Source organism: Balearica regulorum, chromosome 4 (assembly GCF_011004875.1).
Source record: "Balearica regulorum gibbericeps isolate bBalReg1 chromosome 4, bBalReg1.pri, whole genome shotgun sequence".
Lineage (NCBI taxonomy): Eukaryota > Metazoa > Chordata > Aves > Gruiformes > Gruidae > Balearica > Balearica regulorum.
In genome coordinates this window covers 63,189,713-63,208,241 of record NC_046187.1, presented here as the reverse complement: position 1 = coordinate 63,208,241, position 18,529 = coordinate 63,189,713, and the positions used below count along the sequence as shown (strand labels likewise).

The window sequence follows — 18,529 nt, the reverse complement described above, 5'->3', positions numbered from 1 at the left end:
CCCCCCCAAATAACAACCCACATACAGGGTTTTTTTGCAATTACAAAGCAGTGAGTTGTCTAAGATGCTTAAATATCTTGTCAAATAGCTTAACATGTAAATATTTTATTGATACTTGGACATTTGTTTTAAATTCTTTGATAATACTATAAATTCCTTTTTTTTTTTTTTTTTTTGAGCATCTATCCATACAGTAGCTGTATGGTTACAAGCTAAAAAGCTACCTATCTTGAAGCCAGTAAAACTGAATAGCAATCAAAGCTTGAGTTATACATTTGTCAAAGTGTTGCTTTAAGAATTCTTAAATGGCAACTACTCACAAGAAGCAAAAATAGAACCCAAATCCTAACAACACTGTCCTACTGGAGTAGTTTGATAGTCATCTTGGATGTCTTGTACAAACTGATTGGTAGAGGGTGCCGTAAATTTGGTAAGCAATAAATAAGCACCTCTCGTTATAAATTATTTAACACAACATTTGTGTGCTGAGAATGTTAGACCTCTATCTGTATTAAAACAGATACACTTAACTAAAATACTCAACTGTGACAAGACTGAATTAGGTAACCAAGTAGCCAAGTACTTACAATGCAGTTCCATTTGTTGCTTAAAAGTTGAGTTGTGCTATCAGTACTAGATCATACAGAACCATTTTTTGCTATTGAATACACATGGGTTTTAGCATGGCTATCAGTACTGGAAACAGATAAAGCCCCAAGCGTTACTCTGCAACTACAACCTCAAATTTGTCACAGCAGCAGTAGGACACAAAATATGATCTTGTTTACACTGAAGTGTCAACAATTTAAGTTTAGAAAACTATAGTCATAATTGACAAATAATTGATTCTATAATATTTCATTTTACATAAAACATTTTGACCTTGATTTTAATTTTTGTCATTATACTGCAATTAAATTTGAGTTTAACTACAATGTTTATTTTTCAAGGTTTACATTATTGTCAAAGATTGCATGTTTTAGCTATTCCTACTGCAGGAATTCACATGCTTTTTAAAACCGATAACCTTATTAATATAGCTCTGCTACTGAAACTCTTTTTTTAAACACAGATGCTGTATAGTATTGGAGAAATTATTCTGCATATTGTCACATACAGGCGAGTAAAAGTGAACTTGCAACTCAAAACACTCTCTCAAAAGGCAGCTTCCACAGTGACACTGAACCAAAAGACCCTGATTTTGCACAATCATGCTCTTAACAGATTATCCCATTAACACCTATCAAAATACCCGCGCTATTATTCTTCCACACTATTACAAATGAACAAGTTTGCACAGATATGTACTGATGACCTTTGCAAATCAGCACCTGTGAACATTCATAACCTTCTCAACTGAAATCATTAAAAAAATCCCAATGATGTAATTATGAGGGCAAAATAGAATATTATCCAAAAACATTACCAAGTAAACTAAAACTGTGCAAGTGCATTAAAATAAGCCACAGCTATCTGAAAATACAACTAGCTTGTGCAGCAAGACAATGATTTTGGAGTAAACAAGGTGCCTGTATACTAAAAATCTCTTTAAAGCGTAGCTTCTTCATTTCAAACAAATTCTAGGCCTTACGCAAATAATTGATCGATTTGTATTGTCTCCTTCAGACACCAAATATTTTCTTTAGTAATTGGAACTCCTAAGTTTCAGATACTGAAGTAGTAAAATCAAGACGACATTCAGTGCAACAATCTTTAAAAGACCCAACAAGTGCAACATTGGGCTGCTGGGGAAAATACTATTTATTATACATTTAAATACAAATTTGAAATGTGTTGTGGACACATCTGCAGGGCTACAGGTAAAAAATAAAAATGTACAAAGTTATGTTCTGCACCTCTCAAGACTGACACTTCGAAAAAATTCACAAAATACCAAAAGTTCATCTTTGTAAGAACAGCAAAGACAATAATGCGTACAATCTTTTGCTTGGCAGATTATCTTTGTTCCCTCCCTGCATAAAGTACCTAGAGTTTGTAAACAGTCTTTTAAGAGTGTTAATAGCTTTAAGGAATGTGTAATCACAGTTCATATGGAATCATCCCGCAATGAATTATAATGCTACACAGTAGTTTCGTGTTTCCACAACCCAGTTCTAATATTACCAGTACTGTCGGCAGTGAGCAAGGGCCCATCCTGTCCACTGCTTTTAAGTGGTCCATTCTGAATGGCTAAATTTAAGCCGTAAGATTTTTGTTGATTTTCGAGTTCAACCGCTATTGGTTTCCTCAGAATATCTTTTTTGTTGTTGGTAGCTATTGTTTTTTCAGTATTTCTGCTACTTTTTGGAAGTGTACTGCAAGCATCACTGCTGTCTTGTTGGGATTGGTTATACTGACGTTCTCTGTATGCCAAATAGGCTCTTCGGCTCCTTGAATGCCCTTCGCCGTTGCTTTGTCGACTTTTAGGTAAGCCGTTTTGCACACTTCCTTCCACACTTGTGGGAACATCATACGCATATTCCCTCAATACTGCAAGCCTGCTAGCACGGTGTCCCTTGCTTCTATTCTTATGATGCCGACTTGGGTGTCCGTTTGTCCGAAACTGTACCTCTAAGGGAGCTACATGCATTTTGATATCATTATCCACTGAATGTTCAGTGAGACTGTTATCAAGTTGAGGACCTGTGTTCAGTGGCAGAGAAGTAGGGTGGCACTGAGCTGCTGCAGCTTGTAAGTTAGTTAGTTTACAGCCTTGAGAAGAATTTTTTAGGCTCGATGCACTTTTATTTGTGCATGAAGATTCTGCACTACTGTTGGTGCACTTAGGGGCCTCTCCATTGGTTCCGCTGGAACTGGAGGGCTGAACATTTACTTGCACTGAGTACGTACTCCTTCCAGGGCAGCAAGTCGTTATCCAAGCATGCCGGACATCTTCCCTGTTAATGCAATGGTGAACCATAAGAAAGGCACTGAGGCTTAAACATGTTGCCCCGAAAAAACAGCTGAAGATCAGGTCCATGGGATAATACAGGGAAACTGAGAGAGCTCCGAAGATCCACAGAGCAACATACAAAAGCAAAGTGAGCCCGGCTCCCAGCAGCTGCGCTTGAAAACTGTGCTCATTCTCCAAAGCAGATGTGGAAACTAGTGACACCGACAACGAATCTTGATGAGCCAGTTCACCATGTTCATTGGTGGCCAGGCGCTGCTGTTCCTCAATGGGTTCCTTAAGTTCATATTTACGTTCAGGGTGACGTTTTAGTTGTATGAATATGCTGAGAAAATACATACAGTTTATGAAAATTATAAAGCTAGCTGGTCCATAAAATGCTCCTAAGCTAGGTTCCCAAGTCATCCAGCAACTGGAAAAAAGAAACAAACCAAAGAATCAAAATTAATGTCTTCTCACAAGTCACTTATGCTTTATCAATTCATAACGGTACTTTACAATGATCTTGGCTGTGTTACATTTTCTGGAAGAATCAGAACTAATTGCAATGAGTACTTCGAAAAGCAAACCTGTGAAATCTTATGACAGAGCTCTCAGTTCTGTGGTACTTACTAAGGAGCATTAGGTCTGCTGCCATAATTCCGGATGTTTGCTGCTGCTGTTATTCCACAAACTATGATAGGGATGCCTCCACCAATAAGGTAGAACCTGAAAAGTAAAGCCAGTATATCAGTGGCTGCTTAATGGCAATGGATTTTATTCAGTCACCATGAAGGAAATGAGAGCTTTCCAGGATTCTGGAAATGCGTGCAAGTTCTTGAAGAAAATAGAGTGAATCATGTTTGGGCTTTGGCAAAATCAATTTTTTCAAAGATTTCCTCACTGCAACTTTTTTCCTCCTGTTGTAAACCACCTCTCTCTCACAGCTGCTCATCTCCCTCGCAGGCACCAAATGAACGTATACACAGTTAGAAGGAAGCAGCAAAAGCTGGCAGTCAAAAGTTGTAAACTGCTGGAAGAGAATACAGAAACTTAGAAGGAAACTAGTAAGTGGTATGTCTCTTGTTCCAGGGATGAACTTGCCTAATATTATGGACACTACATCCAGGAGATCAGCCAAAAGAACTCTTGTTGCTTGGCTTTTTGTGTGTGAAGGGGTTTAGGGGGTGGTGTTTTTTATTTTTAATGGAGTCTATAATTTCATAGTATATACCTCCTGCTTCCCTGTGGTGGCGTTAATAAAAACTATGCCTTCACAAGGATGAGGGCATATGTTGTTAGAGTAACCAACTTTTCATTACAATTTCTGTGAATTCACATTGAATTCATTAGTGACAGATCAATAATTACTGAAAAACCACTGAAAAATAAATGGCACTCTGTCCTGCATCTCATGTTAAACCAGTCCAAATTCAGATCAGAACATGCAGTGAAAACTACTACTGTGACATACAGATGGGTAGTTTGCTTTGTCAACAAGAGACACCTATTCCAATCGTCCTGGACCTTTCCACTGCATTTCAGATTATTCACCAGAAGTTACTGCTGTCTCACTTGAGACACAGAACAGTCCAAAATAAATTTAAGCCCTTCCTGGAAATCTAGGTACACTAAATATATTACTTAGTTGCTGAATCCTACAAAGATCAAATTCTGTCATTGGTTTATTCCATATCTTGAAGTGGCAATCAGAAGCTGGCCAGATGAAACAGATCTTTGTGGCAGATTTTGCTCTATTTATCTTTTACTACAAATTACTAAATCACTGTCTCAAAGATGCACCACTACTCACACATGAACAGATAAGTGAAGCTGGTTCTACACAAGGCAAATTGTTACTGGTGGGAGAGCAAAGCAACATGGAGTTTGCAGCCATCGTTCAGTCTGCTCTATCAAAGAAACATGTTTACAGCTGGCCTTGAACCATACCAAGATACCAAGTACCAACACACATACACACAAAAGCACACTTGTTTGTTGCCGTATCTAAGTCTTTAGCAATTCCTAAGAGCCCAAATTAAAAAACAAAACGATCATGCAGGAAGGAACTGTATGAACAGAATAAGAACTAAAAAACATCCAAAGCATGCTAGAGGAGATGCAGTGATATTAAGATTTTGGGGCAGAACACTGTACAAGCTGAAACTTTTCCTTAAGTTAGATCAACAAGAGAAAAACAAACGTAATGACATAGGTGTGCAAGAGGTGTTACGATGGTAACAGAAAAAAAAAAGAAATACAACATGTCACTATTTACAAATAGAACATTCACCTAGTATTTGTATTATAGTAATAAAAATATTTGTATTTATTTTAAATTACAAAAGACAAATATTTGCAATTTTATTTTATTTCGTGCTTTACATGAAGTATCCCATCATTAAGATCTTCAGCAAGGTTCTTTGAAAAGCAGGTCTTTTATGTAAAAAAAAAAAAATTGAAATTGTTTCCTTTTGTCTTCTTTAGAGTCTGCTGAACAAAACACCGTTTCTGCACGACAAACTCCATTTCCTTCTTGTGGTTTGCAGCTGAGGACCTCAGTTATTTTTACACCCTCTTGCCTGGCATGGCAATGCAACATACTTGGCGTCAAGTTTTTAGCAGTTAAGAAATCTGAACCAATGCCAAGTGCTGCCCTATAACATGGCCACTGAGTGTCACGGCAAATCTCCCCTCTGATGTCTATAGTGGCTTTCTGAAGAACACCAGATTCATTTGAAAGTCTTTTTTCATCTTGTTCATCGCCTGTGAGAAAGTCTCATTAACACACTGCCTGAGTATCATCACCACCAACAAAACTGTCTTACATGCAATGAATTTCCCAAAATAAAGAATAAAGCTTATCTATGCTAGAGGGGAAGGAAACTTAACAGGTATGAAGTCCACCCTCAGAAGACATCTACAAGAACTGAAGATCCGTGTAAACATCATGTCTACCTATTATCTGTAAGGTGGACTTCTTTAAACCCAAACAACATAAAGCAGAATAATTTACGTATGGCAAGTAAGGAGAAAAATGTGTACCTACATACATTTATCAGGGCTTTTTTTTCTGTTCCCAAAGACCCTTTGTAATTCTGAAAAGGTATGTGGAGGGGAAATATAAACAGCATGGAGGCAAACAGAGAATCAGTTGTTTTGCCTCTCTAAATTCATAAAACAGGCAGCCTGATAACCGTAGGTGACCACTTCTAAACGAGCAAGAAACTTGCACAAAACTCTTTGCCCTATGCCACTATGGGTAGTTTTGTTTTGAACGTAAGTTTAAAAGACAACTGAATGAAAAAAAAAAATCCTTCTATAGCTGTTCCATGCAAAAACATCACACATCTATCTGACTGAGGAAATCCCTAATCTGCAAGAAGTTGGACACTGAGAAAATCTGAGAAACATGAAGCATGTTTGCTCTGTTCTGATACTTGTCTCCAGAGTTACTGCCATTGTCACAGATGAGGTTGTCCAGATCTGAAATGGTATGTACACGTTTATGTTTATGCAGAGCTGAGCCCATGAGGCTGGTAATTTTACTGGAACGTTTCCCAAAGCAAGAACTCCATGACAAATAATAAAGGATGGGGGAGGAAATCACAACAGATGTTAAAAAGGCTACCCAATACCCTGCTGGAAGGCACACAGTTGGTGATGGGCATGATATCCTACCGTGAATCCAACAGATTTGCTTTCTCTTAAAAGAAAAATAGTAAAAGTTAAGGAAAGCAAAGACAGCACTTAAGTGGTATAAATATTAAAACCTCTACTTCCTAACTTATCAATTCAGTATTTCTATATGCTTGTGTATAGTACTGCAAGTTTTAGTTGATGATATTCAGAAAAGCATTTCTGATTTTCTGCAGTCTATACTTTAAAATCAAGCTTTCTAAATAGTTGCCTATAACTAATCAAAGTTAATCAACTTCTGCCACCTTGTGGAGAATTTCAGCTTAGCAGTTTTTAATTAATATCCAGAGGCTCAGAAAGCTACATGAACAAAGTATGATAATGTTTTCTATTAAAAATATTCCACATAGGGTGAATTTCACAGATAATTAGTTTGTCCCATTTCAGTGATTTCTGAAATAAAAATTCTAAGAGGAATGCTTCACAAAGAACTCTATTTCGTTTGATAATGAGCGACACCTATTTTTCAAGTTATTTGTAAGCAATCTTTGGAAAATGTATTATTCTTTATTTATTTATACTGCAGTGTTTGTTAATTATGTGATAACACAGTTCTCCATATTCTTTCTTCTGATAATTTAATGGGAAGTGTTGCTATCTACAGTCCTAATCAAAGCCCCAGTGGTGATACTGCAACACTACCAATTTCTTAATTTACAAATCAGGAACATAGCATTGCAACAGTAATATGCTAAGACAAATTGTCCTTCACCTCATCCTCCTTAACATAATGCTGAGGAAAAGAAAAATCTCAAAGGGACTTTATGGACGTGGGAAGAAAATGTTTTATGAAAGGCACTTGCAAAAAACAACCAGTAGCGACCCATTATATTTTGTGGTCAGAATGTAAGCACAGCGACCTGGGAAATAATAAGTTGCAGAAACAGACAATAGGCTCACCTCAGCATTGGCCTAGGTGGAGGAGGTGGCTCATCAGGATCTTGACATCTTTTTGCTTTTTTGGTTACTTGCTTGTAAATATTACGAGATGTCACTCCCAGCCACAGTACTGTCGCAAGAGTGGAATAATGGAGAATTATCCCAACCTTAAAAAAAATGAAAATAAAAAATGAACCTCCAAGCATTTCCTTTCTACCAAGTTAAAAAAAGTAATTATTTAGTACACAACTTGCATAAAGCCTGAATTTTCAAAAGTTCAGTTCAAGAGAAGAAAAAACCCTCTTATTTTACTATGACTGTTCTAAATCCCAAGTCATTGTGGTTTTCAAAAAACCAAAATATGTTATGCAAACCCATCTTCGTATCAGTTGAGTGTGGAAAGGCTACACAGCCACAGTTGCCTCTAGTGGAAGGAGACCTTAATAATGCAAGAAGAACTTTGCTGGCTAACATTTTAAGATTACATATCAATCATACAGTTTAGGAAACTGTATTTTACGAAACACTTAGCTTTAAAATGTCTGGTGTTACAGATATTACTCAAATTGAAACAAGGGAACAGCAAGCTAATCATATTATGGCAACTACACAGCAGGCAGCAAAATACAGACAGCGACTTTAACATAATGCAAAAAAAAGAAAGCATCATATTTCAGATATTTAACCAGCCCAAACACATCAATGCAAAGTCAGCCTCACAGACTGACTGGGTGTTACTGTTAAGAAAATGGTTGTTTGTCAGATCCTTTTGCATCTGCATTATTTTATAAACTGAACATTATTTTCTTTTAAGAAGTTCTGGGAATTCCCAAGTCCCTGGGGTTTTGTCAAGGCAAGGCACAATCTGGTTGTCCTGTATTTCCTTACTTACAAGCCAACATAGAGATGAAATGACTGCAAGAAGCAGGTTTCATATATCCCTTAAATGACAGCACACGTGCATGAAAGAGGTGACATTTCAGTTTTTGTTAAGATGACTGGGGGTAATTTTTTTGCAAGTTTCAATCACCAGTAAAAGCACAACTCTTAAACAACCCATCCATATCACAGAATTTCTCTTATGGGATTACTGTCTCCAAGAAGGCAAGAAGAAAAATTACAGTTTGTCAAAGTATTTCCTCATCTCCATATATACGTCTGCACACACATGCACGTGCACGCAGACAGCCTAGTATTCTCTTTATATTTGTAGGAGAAAGATCAGGGACATTTTATTGCAACACATTGAACTGTCAAGCTAGTGCTATGGTGAGGGATTAGAAACTTTTATGAATCACTGGATGGAAAAAAAGAAAACATTAAAAAAATTTCACTGATACCATTCCAAAGCAGCAACTGTTATTTGACTGAAACACTGCAACTGAAATAGAGATGGCCAAATCTTAGAAGAACGAATCATTATAGGAGAGGAGTCTCAATAAAACTAGTGATGTTTGTTTAGAGAAAGCATGAGGTTTTGACTTGAAACACTTCTCTCTCCCCCCCTTTAAGTTATACTGAGCAAATGGAAATAAATATTTTAGTATCTGTGGAAATCAGTTTTCACATGGTTTCTAAAGGCCACATACAGGCCTATACAACAATTTCATACTAAGTCTCAAAAACCAAAATTAATAGGTAAAACTTATTTTTTGAGAGAGCATTTTGGGCAAAAAAAAATTTGTTGCACTGCTGAAATACTTTTCCAGTTTTCAAGTAACGAACTAGTTTTATCTTCATGGCTGGATGAAAATACAAGAGAAATCTTTTAAGGTTAAAAAGACTGATTTGTCTAAATTTTGCATTCTGATGAAAATGCCCATACAGTATTACTGTTCTGTAGCAGGCAAGGGGGACATATACATATATAGGAGTATGAAACTGGTAACTCATTTTTTCAAGTGTTTGCATGTTTACTTACTGCTTGGCAAATGCTGGCATTGCTGGTCTGAGTTACACCTCCAATAAACATCACACAAGTCAGGAAAATATGAAAGCTCAGGTTAACTAGCATGTGCCAGCTTTTTACACTGATCCTGATCACACTGTTAAAAGAAACAAATTAGACAATGTAAAACACAGCTGCATTATTGTCTTTCAGAAACTAGCAAGATACACTTGTGATAAATGAGATATAATTACTGTTAATGATTGTTTGACTACCACATACTTTGTAATCAAATATAATCTCTGGTATTCGTCACAAGAAATTAAAACACCCTCCTATTAACTAGCTTTATACAACTATTTGGGGCCTGATTCAAAAATTTTAGGCTTCAAGCTTTCACATCAACAGAAACGTAAAAGGCTGAACAGTTTGTTAAATTCTACCATCATTCTTGAGTGGTCTCTTCTTTCATCATGAAGCAAAAGTGAAGAATTAAAGAGATACATGGTTATGAGAGCTAAATTGTCATACTCGAGATCAGATGAAATAGCTACTTAACTGTTAGTTTGCATCAACAAATTTTATATAAAAAAACCCAAATACAGATCACTGTATCATGTTCCTATCAAAAAGATAAAGTAGTCCTAAGCACTATGAAACTGATTTTTTTAGTCTAGTAATTTTGATGCATACCTGTGATGGTAAATGTAACTGACTATGATCATCAACAGGCACATTAGCAAAACCATGGCAGTGGCATAAATTACTGGATGCAAAAGATCAGCTGGCTGTGTATATAACTCAGCTCCTGTCAAGTCCTGACAACAAAAACAAAATTAACATTAGTTCACCTTATCTCTTCATTTTGTGAGGGTGGGGGAATGGCAGAGGAAACACAGATGAAGCAACAGGAACCTTGTAGACGAAATGTCTTCCCCCCCCACTACACCCTGCCCCAAACCCGACCATCCATTTCTTGTTCCACGTTCCTGGCTTTCTTCCACAATTACCTGCTACTGTGGCTGACCTTTATAAATGCAGTCACCCATCCTATAGAACACTTAAACTTCATGTATGCCTGAATATACAGAAAAGTTAGCAGCTTACAGGCACGCACCATTTTCTTCTTAAAATATTTATATGCATAGCATTTAGAACAACTGTGTGTTTCAGTTATTATTATTATCTTCTGCAACAACCCAAAGAACATTACAGAAAATGCCCTCAAGCAAGTCTGCAGCTGATGCTATAGACTGGAGGGAACTGATCAATAGATTGGAGGATAGTTAGAGGGATGTTGGTGAGCCAGAGGAACTGGCTGATAAAACACCACGTAATTTAGCAATGGAAAACGTTAAAAGATCTGCATCTGGGATGGAATAACCTCACGCATGCAAAAATACAGGCTAGGCAGGCACTGGACTGATTAGAAAGAAAACAAGAGAACCACTTGAGTGTAGACAAAAGTTGACCAGAAGTCAGGAGTGTAGCCTGCAGCCCAAGCACTGTACTAGCAAAGCCACAGCGAGCAGGTGAATTGGTTATTCCCTTCTGTTCAGCTCTGAGACCAGCTCTGCAAAACTGTCTTCAATTTTAGGCTCCCCCAGTACAAGAAAGGCACTGACATACTGGATGGAGTGAGTCTAACAGACTCTGGGATGACTAGCAGGCTGAAGCACATAATGTCTCAGGCTGAAAAAGCTGGGTTTGTTCATTCTTTAAAAAGAAAAGAAAGATGGGAGAAATCTCACTGTTATATCGATATCCCCTACTGGGATGGTATAAAGACAACTGAATGAAGCTCTTTATGGAGCTGAACCATGAAATGATGAGAGGCAATGGACATTGTCAGCAACATGGAAAATTCTGATTAGATATAGGAAAAAAGTTCTGATGAAAGTGGTGACACACTGCCCAGAGAGGCTGTGTAATCTCTGTCCTTGGAGATGCTCAAAGCTTGACTGAACATGACCTGGAGCAATATGATCTGACTTTGAAGCTGATCAAACTTCAAGCAGGTAATTGGACCAAATGACACCCAGATGTTCCTATCAGACTGTTATTCTATGATTACTGTTTGACCAGAATAGATAGTAGATAACTCCAACAGAATTCAACAGCTCTTTAGCATCATTCAAGTTTTCTGAACCCACCCGTCAAAATATTACTGAAGGAGTAAGCATGAAATGGAACCTTGGACTGTTAAAGCATGGCAGTATTTCAAATAATTTCTAAGGAGTGACATTTTCATTTACTAACAAGAATAGCCAGGGGAAGTAATTCTGGATGCAGTTACAATTTACTTGCGTTCCATTTCCATAATGGTAATGAACACTGAAAACAAACAACAAAACCACCCTTCAGTCCCTTCCAGCACAAAATAAAACAAGTTTGCTCAACTAAGATCAGTGGAAAAATCTATTAAAAGTAATTTTTCAGAACAGACTGAATAAAAAAAAAAAACTTCTTTTACCTATAATTCTGGGTTAATCACTCTTAAACCTCTAGAGTTGGCAAAGTTCAAAAATGCGCTGGTGGAAAGAAGAACAAATCTGGCATTCACAAAGAACAGCAGAACATTAGGAGGAACTTTCAGTTCATTTTGAGAAAAGTCACAGTGATATACACTCTGTTTTTAAGGTTAAGACGGGTAATCTGATTTCATGGACAGAAGAGTTCTTGAATTGAGGCTTACAATTAAATTAGAGTCAGCAGTCTCTTCACCACTCCTTCAATTGTTCTTTCATCAGAATGTAAATTTGTTATTCCTAACTAACTCACCAACCTCATTTCAAAATAATTTAATCAGATTGTCAGTTTGATTTTTATGTATTTGGTTTTCTTTGGCACCTGGAAAAAACCACTTTGGGAAAGATCATAAGATATTATGCCTCAGGCACCCAGCGTCATCTGATTTCAACACTACCCATGGCCTAGTTGATATCCAGCTGTAGATCCCTCAGAACTCACTGCTGGTACAAGCATGAACAAATGTATTGTCACACGTAGCCGGTGAGTATTGGAGAATGGAAACTGTAGGAGAATTCTGGTTGCTGCTTCCAGACTGGTGACAGGAAACAAGATATCAAGCACGTATTGGCGTGAACTTCAAGAACAAGAGCTACAAAATCATAAGATTTACAATAATCTTCTAAAACATGTGAGAAAACTCAATGTGCCTAGCCTGGCTAGCAAAAGCCTTGACCTATTCCCCACTAAGTCAATGGAATTCTGACTGACTGCACTGACATTTTTAATCAGACCTACTAAAAGGAGTGGAGCTAATAATGTTATTTCTGAGCTAAACTGATCCTAAATAATAATTTAGTAAAAAAGAATGGCAGTAAAATAACAGTAGAGATGACATTAAGAACAACATTGGAGCATTTACAGCCAACTAGCAGAACTCTGTTTCTTCTCAACTACCAGCACTGCTGGTTTTTTCCCTCTGCTGCAAGCCTATAATAATGAGATTTCAGCTGAGCCTCCTGGTTATCTCTTCTATTATTAAACAGTGGCTAAAATAATTTCCAAGTAAATACAAAATTTTGTAACTGTATCTTCCTAAATCACTAGATTAGAAAACTAGGCACTCAGTTATGGGTTTCTTTATCAGAGAGGACTTCACATTATGTTCTGAAACGGGTCAGTACGTTACAAGCTGCTTTCTTCTACAAACATATGCACTTCATTCTAAAAAAAGAATGAAGTAACTCTGGTTAAGTCATTCACCATCCAATCAGGATGGTGGAATATTGCATACAGGTCCCTCCTACCACTACCATTCATGTATTTGGTATTAATGACAACTGCTGAATTAAAAGCCAGACTTCTAAAACTGAGCCTGGGACCAGGACTATGAGAGTTTACAAAGGAAATATGCTATTATGGCTTTTTTAGCTAATATATGGGGTTTTTCCTCTAATTCCTCTAACTTTTTTGATTTCTGATTGTCAACAGTTCTCTGCATAACTCACAATAAGATACTGATATAATCTTACCATGTATTAATTTAGAAATACTCATTTACAGCAGCAGATTGAATATGCTCTTCATTTTTCTTCCTCCAGATGGCAGAAATGTGACCAATTTAAAGCATAATCTCTCTTCACATGCATACTACATGTATAAATGAAGTTTAATTCCATTTTAAAGAATGTTTTTATGTTTTAGGAAAGGATTATATATTTTAAAAATATCAAAAAAAGAAACTATATGATTGTAACAGTTTGAAGTAATTTAAAACAGTATCTTCAGAGGTAAAGTAAAAAGTTACTCTCTTTAAGCTCTTTTAAAAAGCTTGGCATGTAAATCTTGCTTTTATTTATGTTTAGCTTTTTGGTATTCTACTATAATTCTCTTCAGAGGAAGATTTTTGAAAGTTTGAGTTGCAAAACAAAAATAGCAACTTCCCCTGCACTCATGATCATAAAGGAATCCTCTTTCTTCCATGTACATTTACATAAAAATACATTTTTAATTCCACACAGAGCACATTAACTACAACAAAACCCATACCAAATTTACACTTAAGTTAACAATATTTCCAAAGCCTCTTAGTATTTCACTCAGCTTTCTACTAGCCTACCATTTCTATGTATCCCATTTTATCATTTAGCATCTGTGGTGATGACTGACAAGCAGGGTAGTAGTCACCATCGGTAAAAAGGGAAGCTTCCCAGGACAAATTCTGAAATGAAGAGGTCTGGGAACAGACAAAGAAGAAATCCTACTTCATAACTGAAGAGCACTAAAAGAAGGTGTCTTGCTCCCTTCTTCTTTAACTATCACTAACACAGAGAAGATAGGTTTTTTCCATTACCTTTCCTTATTTTTAACTGTCATGATTAGACTAAAGTTCATAAAAGTCCACTTGATTAAGTAGCTCATTAAAATGGCTTCCTATAATATAGTACTTCTCAAATGAAAATACTTTTGTGTCTAGTATATTCAGCAATTAATTGCACTTTGACAGATTTCCACTTAAACCTCATCTTACATCAACATTTATATCAACACAAGCAAAACCTGAAGATTTACTTCTTATTTTTAACTTTATGTGAAATGGAATGTAGAAATGCTTGCTTCCTTTAATGCGGGGGGGGGGAACAACAGAATTGTATTTTGAGTATTTTTAAGTTCCAGAAAGACACATGTAATTCGAAGCATCATACCATTAAAACGGCATAGTTGCTGAGGGAGTAGCACTGAATGGTAGTAATATTTTCATCGGACAGAAGAATGCGACAACCGTCAGATTTCCATCCCCCTTGTCCGTTCAGTAGATCAAAGTCCCACTGAGCTGCAACAGCATCTGCTCCATGCGCAATGCGCCGCAGTGTCACATTTATAGGAACGTGGTGACTGGCTAGGTTTAAACCATCTGTTACAAAAGAAATGTATTCGCACATAAATTTCTCAACATGTAACACATTAGGTGCTAAAAACCTTTTATTAGATATACACTAGTTGAAACAAAGGAGTGAAAAATGTTTCTTATTTTTAGATCATTAAAAAAGTAACAATAAAAAACAAACCTATCTTGGTAAGAATAACTGGGGTTACAACTGTACGACGTTTCCCATCATCAGCCAAATTTGTTGAATTTCCTGTTGCTGGAAAAAGCTTTCCATTGCGAAATGCAATAAGCTGAAGCTTGTAGACAGATTCATCTGCTGGCCTGATTTCTCTTTTTTGCTTTTGGGTGAAAAGGGAAGCTGGCAACTGGATAGAAGCCTCTACAATTGTGTTCTAGAAATAAACAGATTTTTAAAGTCTTAAAGAGAAAAAGAAATTCTTTACGGAGATCAAATTAGCAGTAACTCCAACTGAACAGTGTCAGAGAGAAATACATTTAACAAACTACGTATCATGACAAACCTACTTGACAATGTTTCCAAGTAATCCATGATAAAATAGTTGAATCAGGTTATTAAAAGTCTTAACATTTTTGGAAAAAGAAAAAAAAAAGTTAAGATTCTGTAGTTACCTTACTTGTTATAGAGAGTAAAGTTGAAGTTGGTATCAGTAAAGTATTACAAGAGTTTTCCAGATTAGACTACTGGCAACTAGAAGCAGCAACCAAGACAAGCAGACAAAGAAATGCTGTAATTGTGCATTAGTACCACTCAAAATGAAATGCTGCATACAAGCAGGTTTTGATAACTTGTATATAAATTATACTTGGGATGGGAAGCATGCATGTTATAGAATTACATAAATATCATTTCAAATATACACCCTGCAGTGATGTTCAAGCAAATTAAGTGATAAAAGCAAACTGGTGTGTTGGGGAACATAACTGAAAAATACTTTTACGGAACCTGACGAAGTGTTTCCATTCTACACACATCCACATATACATATATATGTGTGTGTGTGCGTACGTCTGTACATGAACACACACACAAATAAAATTAACCTTTCAGGTCCATTTTCTATTTCATGCTTAATTACAGTATCACTCTGAACAGAATATTTCAGATATTTATGGAGACTTGTAATATCTGATTTAATATGTAATGAAGATGAAAAATACAGCAAAATAAAGCCAAGTATAATTACAAACTAGGAAGCATTTCAGTTTCCATACTTATGAAAAAGCCAGAAAGTGTCCTTCAACTTAAGTTTTAATAAAGAAAACCACACCTACTCATTAAAAATTGCACCAATTAAAAAAAATATTCTATAATTAAACTTTATTATCCTTTGTCATTTTAATTATCTCTTGTCACAGTCATTCTGGATCATGTAAAAATACTACTTTAACACTAGAAATTAATAACACAAGATTGCTTTCCAAATGATTCATATGTAAGATATTACTACAAAGTCAGTACAGAAACAAAGAGTATCTAACCTTTAAAGCAAGACTTGACAGCGTATTTGAAACGTTGCACTTAAAGCTTAATTGTTTATCTAGATTTCCATCTGGATCTCTTCTCCCATAATCACTGAGTGCTGTTCGGTCTGATGTAGCCACTTTCTGGAATACGGTGCATGTCATCCCAGTGAAACCAGCAGCCTTTATTACATAAGCCTCAAGAGCAATATTTGGAGAATACTGTGATGATAAAAAAAAAAACAAACAAAACCCACACCACCAAAAATTAAATAACTTGACACACCACTGGAAGAATAATAAATAATCTTAAAGAGATTATCTGCCTTAACATAAAAAAAACACCCAGAGAACTGTTTCTGTTTTTCTGGCAGGAATAAATCTGTTCAGAGTATTTCTCTTCTCCCTACAGAAATAGTAGGCATTGCAGATAATGCCAACATCTATTAAGAAAAATAAAAAGCTATTGAAACTCAAGAGCCAGCAAAATGTCTTCTAAATAAATAAATTTATACTTACAGTAGAATAAACTTGAGCTCCATTTGCAAGCCGATACATAGCAATTTTCTGTAGACACTGCACAATTCTAGTGCAAGCCTTGGCTTCCCTTTGTGCCATCCACAGAACACGTTCATCAGCTAACATAATATTACTTGCTATGTCCACCATCACATCACCAAGCTAATGGGGAAGAGAAATAAGCCTATTTTATACCTTTGAAAGCTTTCATCAAGTAGGATCATTATCAGAAAATACAAAGCAAACTGTCAGCACAAAAAGCAAAAGGAAATTGGTTGCTCCTATTTCAATCACTGCTTGTCACATTGAGATACTGAAATACTTAGACTCTGACATTTATCTCCATTCAAGAAAAATGCCAATGTAATTTGTCTGTTTAAATTATACTTAGAAAACAAAACCATGAGAAATACAGACATTTCATTAAAAGCAAAGAATGTAATACTCCATGTTCTACTGTACTAGTTATTTAAAGGGACTATTTATAATTAACTTTAAACCTAAAATAAATAAAAATTAAATAAACTACAAAGCAACAATAATACAGTTTGCATGTATAGGGGAAGAAAATAAGAGTAATACAGGCAATAATTAGTACACAACCCTTCAGGTTCTCCTCCTTCTGCTGTGTCTGCCTTTTCTTTGATTCCTTCCTTGCTTGCCACCAATTTTGCATGAACTGTTTTTAGGTCATAGGCTATATATGAGAGAGACAACAAATACCCGTAGGCACCAGAGCTGCTCTCAAACCCCCAATTACATTGTTGTAAGTTTATGCTCATGCTCCCTACCCCGTCTTCTGTATGACAGACAAATACTAACTATAAAGGGAACTTGTTTATTTAGGCCACAACTCTGCCAAAATTAATGAGCACCTACATTGACAACATTGACCTACACTGGATTTTCACAACAGTGAAAAAACAGTGACAAATACTGGACCAAAGTGAAGGTGCGTGTATTTTCTAGTGGAATTGGCTGAAATGCAATTCACAGTGCCTAAATTTAGGGAGTGGAATTTTCTGCATAAAGAGAGACAGGGTGGGGAAGACATCTCCTTTACCATCCAGGCTTCCCAATTTCTTTTCAGAATACTACTAACCAGGAAAGAGCACAGTAGTTTGCTGTTCTTTTTTAAAATCTTCAAAGGCAAGAATGGGAATATATAAATATTTTCTGTTTAAAGAACCTTCTCTTTTAGGGACAGAGGCTACAATCAGTAAACATTCTCAAGAGCTAACACGCAGCCCCAAGCAGCATTTCCAGGCTGTAGCCCTCTTCATTAAATTCCCAAGAACAAATCAAAGTTAAATTAATTGAAGATGCTTATCATGACCTATTACTACTTGAAAAATGGTAACGTTTTACACATCAACAAATTGTGGGTTTACAATAAATTAGCGGTATTAAGATCCTGAAGTCACAGGACTTAAGTTGTTTCATACTTTTAAAAAATACTACACATTATTCTTTCCCCTGCTTATCAAGGTACCCGCAAGTTTTTCCATCCGCATTCTAACTTAAGACAATCTGCTAAAAGCTTTCTGAACATTTGTCTTCAGTTTGTTTCTTCTGACATGAAAAAGCTATTAAATGAAGTTTTTTTGTAATTTATAGTATTTATCGTTCAGAATAGCTACTGTAACACAAACTAAAGAACCGACAATAAGATGATATAAGTGAATAGTGTTAAGAAGAAGTTCACAGAGTATCACAGAACCATAGAATGGTTTGGGTTGGAAGGGACCTCAAAGATCACCTAGTTCCAACCCCCTTGCCATGGGCAGGGACACCCTCCACTAGACCAGGTTGC

General features: G+C 36.3%; 1 protein-coding gene across 2 annotated transcripts in view; it reads right to left on the bottom strand.

Moving 5' to 3' along the window:
* Nucleotides 1–1,742: 1,742 nt before the first annotated feature.
* Nucleotides 1,743–18,529, bottom strand: part of ADGRA3 (adhesion G protein-coupled receptor A3) — a 61,628-nt gene continuing 44,841 nt past the window's right edge. The window contains exons 11-19 of one of the 2 annotated variants that reach the window (XM_075752402.1): nt 16,717–16,878; nt 16,216–16,419; nt 14,894–15,107; nt 14,531–14,739; nt 10,050–10,174; nt 9,390–9,513; nt 7,490–7,635; nt 3,524–3,619; nt 1,743–3,323 (exon numbers count right to left, since the gene is read on the bottom strand). In XM_075752402.1, the coding sequence (XP_075608517.1) occupies nt 2,081–3,323; nt 3,524–3,619; nt 7,490–7,635; nt 9,390–9,513; nt 10,050–10,174; nt 14,531–14,739; nt 14,894–15,107; nt 16,216–16,419; nt 16,717–16,878 (2,523 nt within the window). In that variant the 3' untranslated portion in view covers nt 1,743–2,080. The remainder of the gene's footprint in view (nt 3,324–3,523; nt 3,620–7,489; nt 7,636–9,389; nt 9,514–10,049; nt 10,175–14,530; nt 14,740–14,893; nt 15,108–16,215; nt 16,420–16,716; nt 16,879–18,529) is intronic. The other variant, XM_075752403.1, reaches the window with a different exon arrangement.